This window comes from Cimex lectularius, unplaced genomic scaffold, assembly GCF_000648675.2.
Source record: "Cimex lectularius strain Harlan isolate CLEC.00 unplaced genomic scaffold, Clec_2.1 scaffold93, whole genome shotgun sequence".
Classification (NCBI taxonomy): domain Eukaryota; kingdom Metazoa; phylum Arthropoda; class Insecta; order Hemiptera; family Cimicidae; genus Cimex; species Cimex lectularius.
This window is the reverse complement of record NW_019392669.1, coordinates 48,902-62,674: the sequence shown is the minus strand read 5'-3', so window position 1 is coordinate 62,674 and position 13,773 is coordinate 48,902. Positions and strand designations below refer to the sequence as shown.

The window sequence follows — 13,773 nt, the reverse complement described above, 5'->3', positions numbered from 1 at the left end:
GAGTGGAAAACTGGTCGATATTTCTAACACTAAAGACATAATTTATGTACAGTTGGGATTTTTATTCCAAGATAAATAATCCCTGGGCCGTTGTAAACCGTTAAAACTAGTCAAAACAACTCGTCAGGTGGTTATTTTATAGGCGTACTCTTGTGTAACGGATGCGAAAGATAATCGGATAATCTCGTCCCGTCCGTTCATTTTCAAACGTACTCAGTTTAAAGGGGATTTTTATCCTTTGGTCGATACAAAATTGGCCCGTTCTGTTCGGTAAAAAATAAATTCTCTTATCTTTAAACGTCCTAATATTTCAGTAGCGATCGCTTACTTCTTCGACAAATTGCCGATATAAATTTAATTTCCTTATAATTCCGTCATTCGTTGATAAGATAGAAAAACGATAAGATAATTGCTGTGTTCATGGTAGATTTTTATTTCGATTTCGCCCTTGAAACCCACTACACTGGGGCCGCTTGCACTTGCATAGTTAACGCAGCGATTTTTTTTTCTGTCTAATTCAAAATTTGGAAACCTAAGCATCGCTGAGTACCTCAGATCAGGTTTAGTTGTGTTTCTTTTGGAACGCTTTCAAAAATACCAAAGGAACGCCGTGGGTCCACCGATGCAGTCCGCGTTTGTTGTTCGATTTCAAAGTCAAGGATGCAACGCCTATAAACTTGTAAACCAGCAACACTTGTCGTCTTTAAATAGGTGCCTTGTTTACCTTTTCTAATATAAAGGTGTGATTAAAAACCTTGACTGTTGCTCACTCGTTTTCTGATCATCCCGGTCCGCCCACCCTTGCCTGTTTTGTCTGTCTCGATGCACTGATCGCATCTTCATCTATTGGACCGTATACGTACGTTATGGCCTATGACTAAAGGCATATCTAATAAGTAATAATAGGCAGATCCGAATGATCGGAGCCGACCTATCTTCAGTAATTTGATGGTTTTCGCCATTGTTAGTCTGTGTGTTTCTTTGTGTTTATGTCCTTTTTATTGAAAATAATCTGCCTCTGGTGCATCTAACAACTAAATATCAATGTGGGTATACCAAGAGACGACTTATCTTAAGTAATTTTCTTAGTGTTCCCTATTTCATTGGTTAGTCTGTGTGCTTCTTCGTGTTTATGTCCTTTTTATAGAAAATAAGCTGTCTTTGGTGCAACTAACAACTAACTATCAATGACGGACCGACCAAGATGATCAGAGACGACTTATCTTAAGTAATTTTCTTTGTTCTCCCTATTCCATTGGTTAGCCAGTACGTTTCTTTGTGTTTATGTCCTTTTTATGCTAGTGCATCTAACACTCCTAAACAACGATGATAAGCAGACCATATGTTAGATTGATGATTTGTCTCACGTAATTTTCTTAGTTTTCTTTATTATATTGGTTAGTCTGACCGCTTCTTCGTGTTTATATCCTTTTTATAGAAAATTGACTGCCTTTAGTGCATCTAGCAGACCTATGCTGGGCAGACCAAGATGATCGGAGACAACCCAACGCAAGTAATTTTGCAATACAAGCTCGTGTACTGTGGTTAATCTATTTCTCTGTGTACCTTCTTTTTAAAGATTAATAAATGGCAAAACTAGCCAGAATGTGCGGACCAGGATGATCTGAGGCTCCCTAGATTGTGTGCTAACACTAGGTCTATTTACAAAGTAGACGTTAAATCTATGTTCCGGCGTGCTTGATGTACAGGTCCGACATAGTCTCGTTGCATAGTTAGATTATGCATAAGTCGTCAGTATATCCTGTGGACAGAGTTAATTTAGTCATCAGTTTGTAAGCCTGTGTTGAGATTGTTTCCCCTTTATCTTAGTTGCCACGTTTTTATCCATTTTCTAAACATAATACTCTTTAGCCATAAGGTCTTTGTCACACTTTTGGCTTTTCTTCTTCCAAAATTATCTGATATGGAGACAGTATGGTAATGGTATGTCAAAATTGAGTTTTTCTTTCCTTTTTGGTGGTTTTCCTTTTAGCTCTATTTCACTTCTTAAAAGGCTGATTGCCACTTTCCTGTAGCCTCGATGTAACTAAAAAAGGTGGCAAACCGAATTGTTTTTCTATATTTTAAACATTGCCACTCTCATGTTGAGACATCACCACCTCAATCTAAGGTTTCCGATGTCCGTTATTTTATGGATACTGCAGACAAGTGAAGGATACTCCGAATTTTCTAATCATCGGGTAACTTAAATATGTTTGTAGCATGTTCTTTTCCTATCTTCGTGAAAGATATGTCGTCACCAGGCCGCCTGTCATACGTGTTTTGCCATTTCACCAAAGGTTTATATAAGTATGGGAATACTAGCTTGTTCTCTTCTTTAAAACATTTGAAAATTGATATAAACGGTCCGCAATCTGTACTTTGCTTATGTTAATACTGCTTGTAGCGAAATATGATATTTTTCAAAGGTTTCATGGATGTATTTAATATTTGACATTTAAACCAGCTGTATTGCGTGATCGAAATAGTGTAGAAAAGAATCCAGGGCGTATTACTTATCCGTACACGTATCAGTGGCCAGTTTTCGTTATAACAGAAACCGTTCCCATTTTCTAACTCTGTAAAATCTCCAAGTCAAAGTTGAGTCTGGGTCTTGCGGCTTCGCTGGCCCACTTGTCGGATCCTCGGCATCGCTGTGAGTCAAAGGGCGTGAATGGGGTTTTTCAGTCGGAAACACTTACATTTAACCTCAATTAAACTTTTAAATGATGACGAGAGCCCGAGGGGAAAAAAAGGAGACATCAAACGGTATCTGGGGCATTTTAATTCAGGGTCTGTCAGCCGCCTTCTGAAATCGAGACATCGGAATATTTAGTTTTTCCCAAAGAAAGGGAGCATCCCATGGCGTGTTTGCTTTTAATCTGACCAATTTTCTCAAAATCTGATTTTCACTTTGGTATTTGGTACTACTACCGATTTGGTACTATTAATGGTGACTAATATCCAGAGATCAAAACGTCAAATCATCTGATAATCATCAATTATTGTTTGGATCGACTTTCATCATTAGTAAACCCTTTCTATTAAACAATAATTAGAGTATGCATAGAGGTTGCCTTGGTGTAATGTTCAAGGTAGAAAAAAATTGTCGGCCAACACCCGAACGTACGTAATCACAAGGATCACCTGGTTGAGTGAAGGAATATTGTAAAAACCGTTTATAATAGTGTTATCGCAAAATCGGATTTCAATTTAGCCTCCTGGCCGTACGAAAGTACTCGAGGGATAGCCTCGGGATGGGATTTGATTAATTTTTCAAGAGGTTTACGTGTTGTCCGTCCTAGGTACACACCCAGCAGTTCTACAGGTGCTGCTTTAAAGAAATCACAGTAATCTTTTTCCCCCTGTTGCTTGTGTACAAGTTTAGTTCAATCCGCATATTCTCGATGTTGAAATTTGCTTTCAACAACGTTTACGTTCCGTGCCAGGACAGACCAGTATAAACATCACAGAACATCTATTTCATTTTGAAAAATCAATACTGTTTTGGTTTGTATTGGATCAAAAAAATTAAAAGGAAAGTGGTTCGTCCAACTGCTTCATCAGACAATGATCGAGTACGTAATCAATTTTTCTAAGATTTCGGTGTCAATACGCTTTGAACGCCGCGGATTTCACGCTGGGAAAATAAAGGAACGTGGAACCTTTATGATGAGACGGTTGCGTATGCGCCCAGTTTCAGGCGCATAACTGGGAAAATAACTCCCGAAGACAACAGCACCATTGCGCAAAATGAAAGGACCAACATAATACACTTTTGTAAAATTCAGTATTGCAAAAGTTAAAAAGAAACATTACGTTGGAATTTTTGATGAATTTCTTGCCTTCGGAAACCTTAACTGTGGGTTGTCTCTCGCACTATTTTGATCCTTTCGGTGAAATCTGATATGAGGGAAGATCGGGATTATTGTTATCTTCGATCAGTAAAATTGTTAAGTTTTAGCCTAGTTTGCGGCTCAAGTTTGGTCATATTTATTAACCGGTGTAGGTCATCAGTGGGTCCACCATAAAAGACCAGCTTTTATTTACTGTGATATTTTCTCTCCTTCCTGGTTGCTAATGCTATGTTGCTATACTAATCAGACCTTCTAAACACTGATCTAGTAGTTCCTTGGCTTTTAGCGCTTTAAGCATTAGTACGCCGGTCGAGCATGGTCATTTTCGTTACAAGGTGTCATCATTACCGGGTCCGCCTAGTCAAGTTGTTGTCCCACTTTGACATTTCTTTCCTTCCTCTTTACCTATGCCACAAAATACTATATCAGACCTTTAAAAAAATACTACCCTGTGGCTTGATACCATCCCTTATCGGTCTGTAATGGAGAATCAAATTTCTTCAGTTTTAGCCTTTCAACCATTACAACAACCGTTATATGTAGTCATATTGGTTAAAGGTCTAGGTTAGCCAACACTGAGTCCGCCTAGTCAAGCGTTTTTTTACTGTGATATTTTCTCTTTCCTGCTTATTTGGTTCTAAAATTTTACACAAAACCGTTCCAGCAAATACCTAGATAATGTTCTTAGTGAATAGAATTGCGGCACTGAAAAATAAGATAAATTTCCTAAGTTTTAGCCGTTTAAGCATTCCTAGGCTGCTCAAGCGTGCAGCGTGCTCATTTTCGTTAAAAGGTGTAGGTTAGTCATTAGTGGATCCGCCATGTCAAGTTGTTTTGCTGCTGTGAGATTTCTCTCTTTCCTTTTTATTCATGCCGCAAATCCTATATCAGACCTTCGAAAAACAAAAAACATTGTACCCTATGGCTAGACACCCTGCCTGCAATGAACGAATTTCTTCAGTTTTAGACTTTCAATCATTACAACATTCGTAAGATTTTTTAATGTTTAGGTCTGTTAAGCATTAGAACGCCGTTCAAGTGTGTTGATATTCGTTAAAAAGGTGTAGTTGAGTTATCATTCGTCGTTCCGCCTAGTCAAGCTGAGTCCCACTGCGACATTTCACTCTTTCCTGCTAATCTACATGCTTAATTTTTTGTTATCGAGCTTTCTAAAAAGCTCCTCCTAGAGCCTGATAACGTCCGAAGTATGCGAGTAATTTGAGTTAGTGGCTTTTCTAAGAATTTCCCGTTTAAAGAGTTGCATAACCGTCAGGGCACATAGGCATCAACACGGCTGACGGTGAAAATGGGCCTGCTCAGAAATTTTCACCCGTGTGTAAACCGCTGACAAATAGCTAACTTATCGTTCGTGCCACTTTCTGAAAACGGCCAGCGATAAAACGTTTTTAACAAAACGTTTTTAACCCGGGGTCCCTTAATAATTCCTATCCTTGGAAGGTTTTCGGTGTTTTCGTACCCCTTCGGGTGAATAGAAGACGGATGATACTGCAACGATAGAAAGTATTTTAAAATATACTGCAATCTGTCAGTTTTGTCTTCACGCCCCTATGTAAACACAAAACGGACGAAACGGGCTGGGTCCGGGATGAGAAAGTGAAACACGGCCGAGAAAGCCTACGTTCTCCTGACCCCAAACCAGCCGGAAACTTAAATACGTCTCTCCGGTAAAATAAAAATAAAAAGAAGTCCACACCCACCGAAACATGGTAGGCCTCGCCCGCGCTTCCTCCTCTTCGGCCTCGCATGAATCCAATTATGCAACGTACAATGGGACCCGACAAGCTTTATCAACGCGTACGTCGTCGTGACCGCACATAAATTAATGACTTCGTGCAAAGTAGCCTCGAATGCGCTTTATTATTGTACTTACTTTATGGCATAAAAAATAAATTAGAAATATACAGGGGGAGAAACTGCATCGCCGCCGTTTTGACCTAACACGACTGGTTATGATCAGTAACATCTCGTAAAATTTGCGGCATTCTCATCGTTTGGATGAAATTTCATTAGTACGATAAAACACAGTAACAATGGAATTAATTGAATTTTAATTAGTGTCATAATCGCCCCTTGAGATACTGTAGAAATTGTTTGAATATAATTAGCAGATGCGGATAAAGTACTTCTCGCGAGTTATTGAATATCGTTCTTCCTCCCCGGTCCTTTCTAGAGATCTCGGTGAAAGTCAAACGAAGAATAGAAACTTAAGTATATGGCACTGTCAATTCAGGGGTCAAGTTTAATACGAAGCCAAAGATACACAGGATCGTGTGTATCAGTAAATCAGTAAGAGATTATGTACTCTGACTGGATTTTTTTATCTTTACATCTTTTGAGCCAAAAAATTCAGCAAGATTGGGCTCAATTGAAAGGATTGGGGAGTCGGCAAAGTAGGGCCAATTGAGATCTTTCAAATAGGAAACGTCCTCTTTTTGAACAAGGGAAATTCTCTTTTTAAGCAAATTTACTGTCCGTAAAAAAGAAGGCGAGACCCCCTGGCTGTGCGTTTAAAGGAACCGAACACTGGACGTCGCATGATTTTCGTCCCCTTGGAAGGACATCGATTTCTCCCTGCCCGGCACCGGCAACTGTACCATTATCGTACGGTGTGCATCGTGGATGACCCACATCGGTAATCGGATTTGAATTATTTAGAATCCGGGATCCCAGCCCGTTCCACCAGGATAAGAAGCCTCATAATGCATTTTATAAATGTTCTGGTATTCCTGGAAAATAAAAATTTACATTTATTAAATAAGGCGCGCTTTAAGGACATAAAAAGCTCTATCAACAGGCAAATGTCGTATTTTTGAAATTGTTGAAATAAACAGTACAACCCCGTTACTCGTTTATTTTAATTGAAATGTGTTTTAGTCACAGCGTTATGACATGTCGTTTCTCTACAACCTGGTCTGCCTTGTCGCTGGTTTGATGTGTCAAATCGCCTTTTTCAGTAGTGGGTTTTTATGAGTATACTTATTTTATTAAGGTTTTACTCTTATAAATGCTTGGAAATAGTTCGCCATGGTTATATAGTTTACTGAAGATGGGTTATAGTTTAGTGTGGTTGAGATAGAAGTAACTACCAATGGTTAATAATTGTCTCGCCTGGGGTGCAAGGGGATAGTTCTTTTCTTTATGGGTGACTAAAGAAAGAATCCATCCTAAAAATGCTAAGATGATCGGCATCGATCAGATTACAAAATTAATTTATTTTGGCCGTTTCTTGTCATCCTGGTCTGCTTAGTCCCGCTGGATTAGTGTGTCACATCGCCTTCTTGAGTGGTGGGTTTTTAAGGATGAGGACACTAATACAATTACGGGTTGGTCATTGATGGTTGGAAATGGATATCCTGGAGTGGTTAGGAATAGTGTGAATTGATAGATTAGGTTGGCAATGAATATATCGTTTAACTTGGAAAGTTAGGTTATAGTTATGTAGGGTTATGAAAATTAAAGATGGTTATAAATGGCTTGACCATGTGTTCCTGGACATGAATTATTAGAGTCTGTTGTACAAAGACATCTTGGCGTAGTTAGGAATAATAATAAGGCAATAGGTCCGTATGGTTATTTACCATAACAAGGATAGTTATGCATATGAACGTTAAAATTAGAGGCTTGACGACCATGTGTTCTTGGTCATGAATTATCATAAATGGTTGTACATTTGGTTACTGACATCTGAGAAAACATCTACATATGGATACAACGATGATCCCATTTGAAGATTATGCAATGAGGAGGAAGAAACAACCACCTATATCATCTTCGAATGCGTAGCAACACCACCCAACCAAAAAACAAGAAGTATATTCACCAAACATAAGAAAAATTCATATGTGTAGAAGGCAAGCTATTCAGATTAAATACTAAAGGCAAAGATCCTTGCACAGGCCCAAAGGTTAGGTCTGTTAAGGACGCCCAAAGCGTACCGTACACCATCAAATGACAATCTCTATGTTATTGCCAAAGCTCCGCCCATCGATCTGCACCGCATTTTGGTACGACCTGCGGAAGAAAAAAGGGGCCAACTGTCGGAAATGATCAAGAGACGCTCAACTCCATCATGAAAGCTGACCAGTCGTCAGCCAAAGCCAAGATAGAAAAATGGATCCTTGACCAATGGCAGAATCGATGGTCCCGCAGAGCAAAGGGCAGAACCAATTTTGAGTGCTTCCCAACAATACAAGTGCGAATGTCATCCTTGTGGATTAAGCCCAACTTTTGGCTCTTCCAGTTCCCGAGTGGCCACGGAAATTTCAGGCCATACTTGCACAGATTCCGCCTGTGCATCCTTTCCAGTTTGCGTAAGGTGCGATGCGAATCAGGACATGGAACATGTCTTATTCCACTGTGCACAGTAACCCACAGAGCCGCTGAAAAAAAAATTCTTCCCAAGTTGGCCATCAAAAAAACAGAGTTTTGTGATAGATAAAGAAACCTACAAAATATTCCAAGGGTTGTAATTGACATAGCATCGAGCAAGAAGCGTAGTAAAGCCAGAGTGAGGGAAAAAACTGTGATATGTATTTAGATTGTTAAAAACTATAGGGAAATTGGGTTGTTTCTCTCATTTAGCTCAATGTTGATTTAAAATTTGTCAGTTTCAAGTATGCGTATATGTACCATGTGTAAATTTGTATGTATGATAATCAGGTCACAGAATACATATTCTGTAATATACACACACATGTGAGAGAGGGGGGAGGGCCCATTTAGTTATTTAAATTCAAAGCTCGTTTTTAAGTCCCTTTCACAATTACTCAGCAATCGGCTTGGAAACAGGAGTGCAGATTAGTCCCCATATCCCTTGCGCAATTTTGAATTAAGTTTAGAGTATGACGGGTCTGCCCGGCGGGGAAAGAGGAGGGTTTGAAAAAAAAATGCAGACCATAGGATATCGGAATCGACGGAACTTGGTTAATCATCCCTCAGATCAAAAATCTCACCGTTTAATTGAAGAGATTCGCCAATTTTCAATCGTGATATGAATGCTTGAATTCATTTTAAGTCCGCTTGTACTAAACCAGCATTGGAGGAGAAGTAAAAAAATTGAAATAACCTTGCAATTGCTAGTGATTTTCTATAACGGAGTCTCGTTTTTAGAAACGATGGGATCTTGCTTGACTCGGCATAATCCCCCGACCATCTTTCAAAACTCCCCGATGATGAAAATAGGTTAATTGTAATCATTAGTACAAATAAACGGTCGAGCGGTTGAACGAAATCGGGGTAAAAATCGCTGGAGTGAAAGAACTCCTTTTGCCCGGGACGGACGGGATTTTCTCCCGGGACAATAGAAGAAAAAACGCCAGGTCGATCCTCTGAAAACCAGGAGAGAGAGGAGGCTTATGCAAGCGCACGTGCGGAAGCCAGGTTGGCTTCGTGAAAAGAGGCGACACGATTTTTCACTACTTCATCTTTAGCTAAACTCGTAAAAATTGGAAAGCATATAGAGACCATAGATGTTGTTGTTGTCGGGAGGACGGGCGTACGTGCCCTGAAACGCTATCACGCAATGCCTTCTCCTTTTCTGCCTCTGACCCCTCCACAATCGATACAGAATATCGTCTTTATTGAACATTGTTTACTTTTCTGTAGTTTAGAGTTGCTGTTTTTTCATACGCGGCTTGCTCTTTTTAAAACATCGCCACGTCAGCAGAATTCGGCTCTATTGGCAATCGTTACTATCTGAAATAGCTTTGTTTTGACGTCAAAACAGCTTGTTTAGTTTTAACTCGAGAAGCCTGAAGTTTAGTTTTGCTCTGGAGACTGTTACTACGAACCATAGAATGGGGTGAAAGTTTGACATTTCCACAAGTTATTTTTACAAGTAAGACGGGGGACAACTATTCCAGGTTCGTAACCCATTGACTCTCTTAGTTTTCTGACCCCTTTAAAACTTTCCTTTTCGCGTGTACCGTTACCCGAGCCTACTCGTGGATCCACCTGGTCCGGGACAAACCGGAAAGTTAGAACGAGTTCCGGCCGAATCGGAACGCGAACCTTGACATATTCCTCGTGGATGAATGTCGACCGGGGATAATTATTTTTTCTGATTTTTCATTCTGGTTCGAACCCACAGACCGACCACCAAGCGCAAAAGCGACTGATTAAAAACCGAGGTGAAGTTTTCCTTTGCTCCCCCCCCCCGCCTTGTGATCGCCTTGCTGGAATTAGCAACGATCCTTCTCGTTCCTCTCTTTGTTGTTGCCGAACCGAGGAATTTCTCTTTGGGGCCGAAATGAAAAAAAGGGGAAAATTCACCCTCGACGGATCCCTTTGGAAACATTTCAAAACCAATCGGCGCTTAATTGTTTTTCAGTTTTCCTTTTTGATTACAGATTACATTCCCAAGCCATTAAACTTGAACATTTTATAAAAATACAAAGCACATTGAGATATAGCTCAATGTAATGAAATGCATTTGTGCATTTGTCACCTTGAACGTTCACAGTCTTCCCGGTCCGCCTGCTCATGCTTTGTTTCGATTATACTAATCAACCGATAAAGTTGTAACACCTGTCCTCCATTTTTCTGTTCATTGATATTTTTACCGTATTAAACCTTATTGTGTCTGCCTAATATGCACCTTAGGCAGACCGTCATAAATAAAACACGAGGAAAAACGTCTGGCAAACGAAAAAAGCGAGCATAGGTGGACCAAATTAATCGCCAACGTCCGAGCTATCCCTGCCCTACAGAACTCAAGAATAAATCTCAAAATTTATTAATTTCTGTTGAAATTAACCTCTGATATCAAATACCATGCGTTTCACAATCATTGGCTCTTGCTGCATATATAGAAAAATAAATTAGCTTTGTAATTAATTGACAATATTGTCTATATTATTGAAGAACTAAATTGTCTATATTACTGATTAAATAATGAACATTGCACTTTAGACTTACTTGCTTTGGTTATCATTAGGTCAACTAAAATGGTTTTTGTAATTAATTTTCCCATTATATTGGAGAAAATGGGAAAGCTTCCCTGGAAACTTACACCATTTCAAAGTAAGTGACTTTGCCGAAAAGGTGATAAGCTGTAAAGTCCCTCCCCCCGCATTCTATCGCCAATTTTGTTTCAATATACACTGTGTTAATTTATTTTCTTTTTGTTCCCACAGAATTTCTTCTCCAAGAGGTCTTTCAGAGCGAACCCGCTGAAGAGGACGAAAAGCGTGACGAAGCTCGAAAGGAAGCGGGCTCTCGATTCCGACGGGTAATTAACAATATTATTTAATTAATTCTCACTTTAATGAGTTAAACGAATTAAACGACTACGGGTCTAACGTATTCGCCCGGTCTTGCGTTATTAGAGATGTTATAATTGAAATTACTTAGATTTACTGGTTTTGACGTGTAGCGATAAAAAGCTATAGATTTTTCATTTTTTCTGAAGATGCTTAAGAACAGGTTGAATGAAATTGGATACAGTTGCAACCTGATCCATTGCTAATCGCCAGTATCTGGCCAATTTAACATCAAATATATATGATAATATGACACAAGTTTTTGTACTTACTGATTTTTAATCAGAAGTATATTTTGCACTTAGTGTTAACATGAAAATAAAAGAATTATATAGTCATATTAATTGGGCAAAATTAAAATGTATAATATATCCTTTTCTAGAGTCCTGAAGTTGGTAAAATAAAGTTCGACAACTACGTGAAGATTTAAAAATAAAAATGTTTTATTTGACCACATCCCTGATAACAACCATGAGAACATTAAGCAAATCAAACCAGCTGAAAGAAGCTTTACAGAAAAACCAACAAAGAAGATATCGACTATTCGAAGATTTATTTACAAAATCCAATTTTAAACACAAATGGAAGATTTTATCTGTTTTATGTCCCTCAACCTTTAAAACGGAAAAATATTGTTGTAAGATAATCAATGGAGGATTGCCTAAGACATAATTAAAAATATTAAGGGTGGTTACTTTTTTCCCGCTTAGTGTAGTTTTAGAACATGTCTTTTGTGCTTCACATATAGTAGCTCGAGATTTTCTGATACCTTCTTTTCATGGAGTTAATAGATTTTTGAATTGTAATGGTTAAGACGGACATCACCCGGTCCTTCGAGTCTCATACTTTTTTGTCGTCCCGTGCGAATGTTCCCCGTGTCAATCTTCCATCCTTAGAGTTTTCTCGCCAGTTTGATCCTTTGTATCCGTAACTATCCATTTTCTATTATAGCGGTGCCTTCTGCCCACTGAGTGCCGATCCTGGACAATGGGCGTAGGCCGCCGCGTCGCGATTTCCCAACCCGGGACTCTTTTGTCTCCAGATCTCAGCGTAACGACATTAAATTAAGTATAACGGGCCTTTAAAATCGTCGGCTGTGAATGACGTGAAACGACGCCTCGCCGGAACGGAGCGCGACAGCCGGCTGGACCGTGACGGGAAACGACCGTCGACATGGGCCGAGAGATTGCGGAAAAAAAAGGAAACGGAAGAATAAAATAAGAACAACAAATAATACAGCAAAAAAGAGGGGATGAGCGCTTCCACGAGATCGGAGATTAAAACGAACGAAAAGATTAAAGAAAGCCCCCCCCCAGGCTAACATTATTTATAAAACATGTACATGGAGAAAATGAGACCGACTAACCGAGTAAGCCCACTTTTTATTCGTTCCAAAAGCATTTGTACAACATTGGAACATAAGTATCATCTAGAAAACCTGGATTTATTTTACACATTGATATGTTCTTGAAGAGGAAATACTTATTTTCTTAACTGTCCGAGGTAGCCTATTTTCTTGCATCGGAGGCATTCTCCACATCCCAAAGACTTCCAGTTATCTCATTATCATACCTTTAGATTACAAGGGAATCAAAATTCTGATTCTTTAGGACATACTCTAATCTTAATCTTCATGGCCTGGAATATTTCTGCTTTTGATATTTAAAAGTAGAGTAATAGTCATATAGGAGGGCTTAACGTCCAACTACCCGTCGGTATCCACGAAATTCAAGGTAAATAAAGCTGTTTTGGCCGTCCTATGTCAAAACTTGATCTTCATGGCACAGGACTTCATTTTGTTTTCTTCTCGATACTTGGTATAGGACATATTTATTACCTCTCGAGAAATGGCCGTGGTAACCAATCTTCCTGCATTTTATGGTTATTATCTAAATCGACTTTAACCTGCTCCCTGGTGGATCCTAGGTGTTGGAAGACACAGGACATTCTTCACATCTCAAAGACGTCCAATTGTCCCATTGTCACATCTTAAGAATGCACGAAAAACAAGTTTTGACTCTTTTGGCCGGAGATGTACTTGGAAAAACTCGCAGACCAGCTGCTGAAGATAAAAATTGCTGGATTTTTTGATCTGATGGTCTCAGATCATCCTAGTCGGACTACTCGTACCGTATTGGTCCTCGGCCAAAAATTGACACTCGTGGCAAAGAATTTTTTTTTTTTGCCATCCTCTCTCAATATTGTGTTTCTCTGTTGAAAAAGGACTTCATTTTGGTGTTCTTCTCGGTACTTAGTGTAGAAGTGCCAGAGGGAGCCTACCTTCCTGCATCTCCGGTAGACCCCAGGGTATTCGAAGTATTTTGGAATCTCAAAAGATTCCAATTACCCTCACCTTTGGGTGTACTTCTAGTATTCTAAGATCGTGGCATAGGTACCTTCTCCCGAGAAGAGGCCGAGGTAGCCAACTTTCCATATTTATGCCTGTTGCTAGCTTTCGATCAACGACTTCTCCCCGGAGGACCTTTGCCAAACGAAGTTTTAGACCGTCTTATGTCGAAGGGATGAAGTCTCTGATGAAGGACCTCATTTCGTTGAAAACAGTACGGGCTATTTTTATCTTGGGTTTTATCTCGGGCTCCCGGTCCAGGTGGATTAATTCTAGACGTGGCAGTTGT

General features: G+C 39.4%; 1 protein-coding gene across 15 annotated transcripts in view; it reads left to right on the top strand.

The window, feature by feature from the left end:
- LOC106672093 (probable Ras GTPase-activating protein) overlaps positions 1 to 13,773 on the top strand; it is a 588,817-nt gene that overhangs the window by 567,444 nt on the left and 7,600 nt on the right. For all 15 annotated transcript variants that reach the window (XM_024225219.1, XM_024225218.1, XM_024225217.1 and 12 more), the window contains one exon: positions 11,012 to 11,106. In XM_024225219.1, coding sequence (XP_024080987.1) covers positions 11,012 to 11,106 — 95 coding nt within the window. The remainder of the gene's footprint in view (positions 1 to 11,011; positions 11,107 to 13,773) is intronic.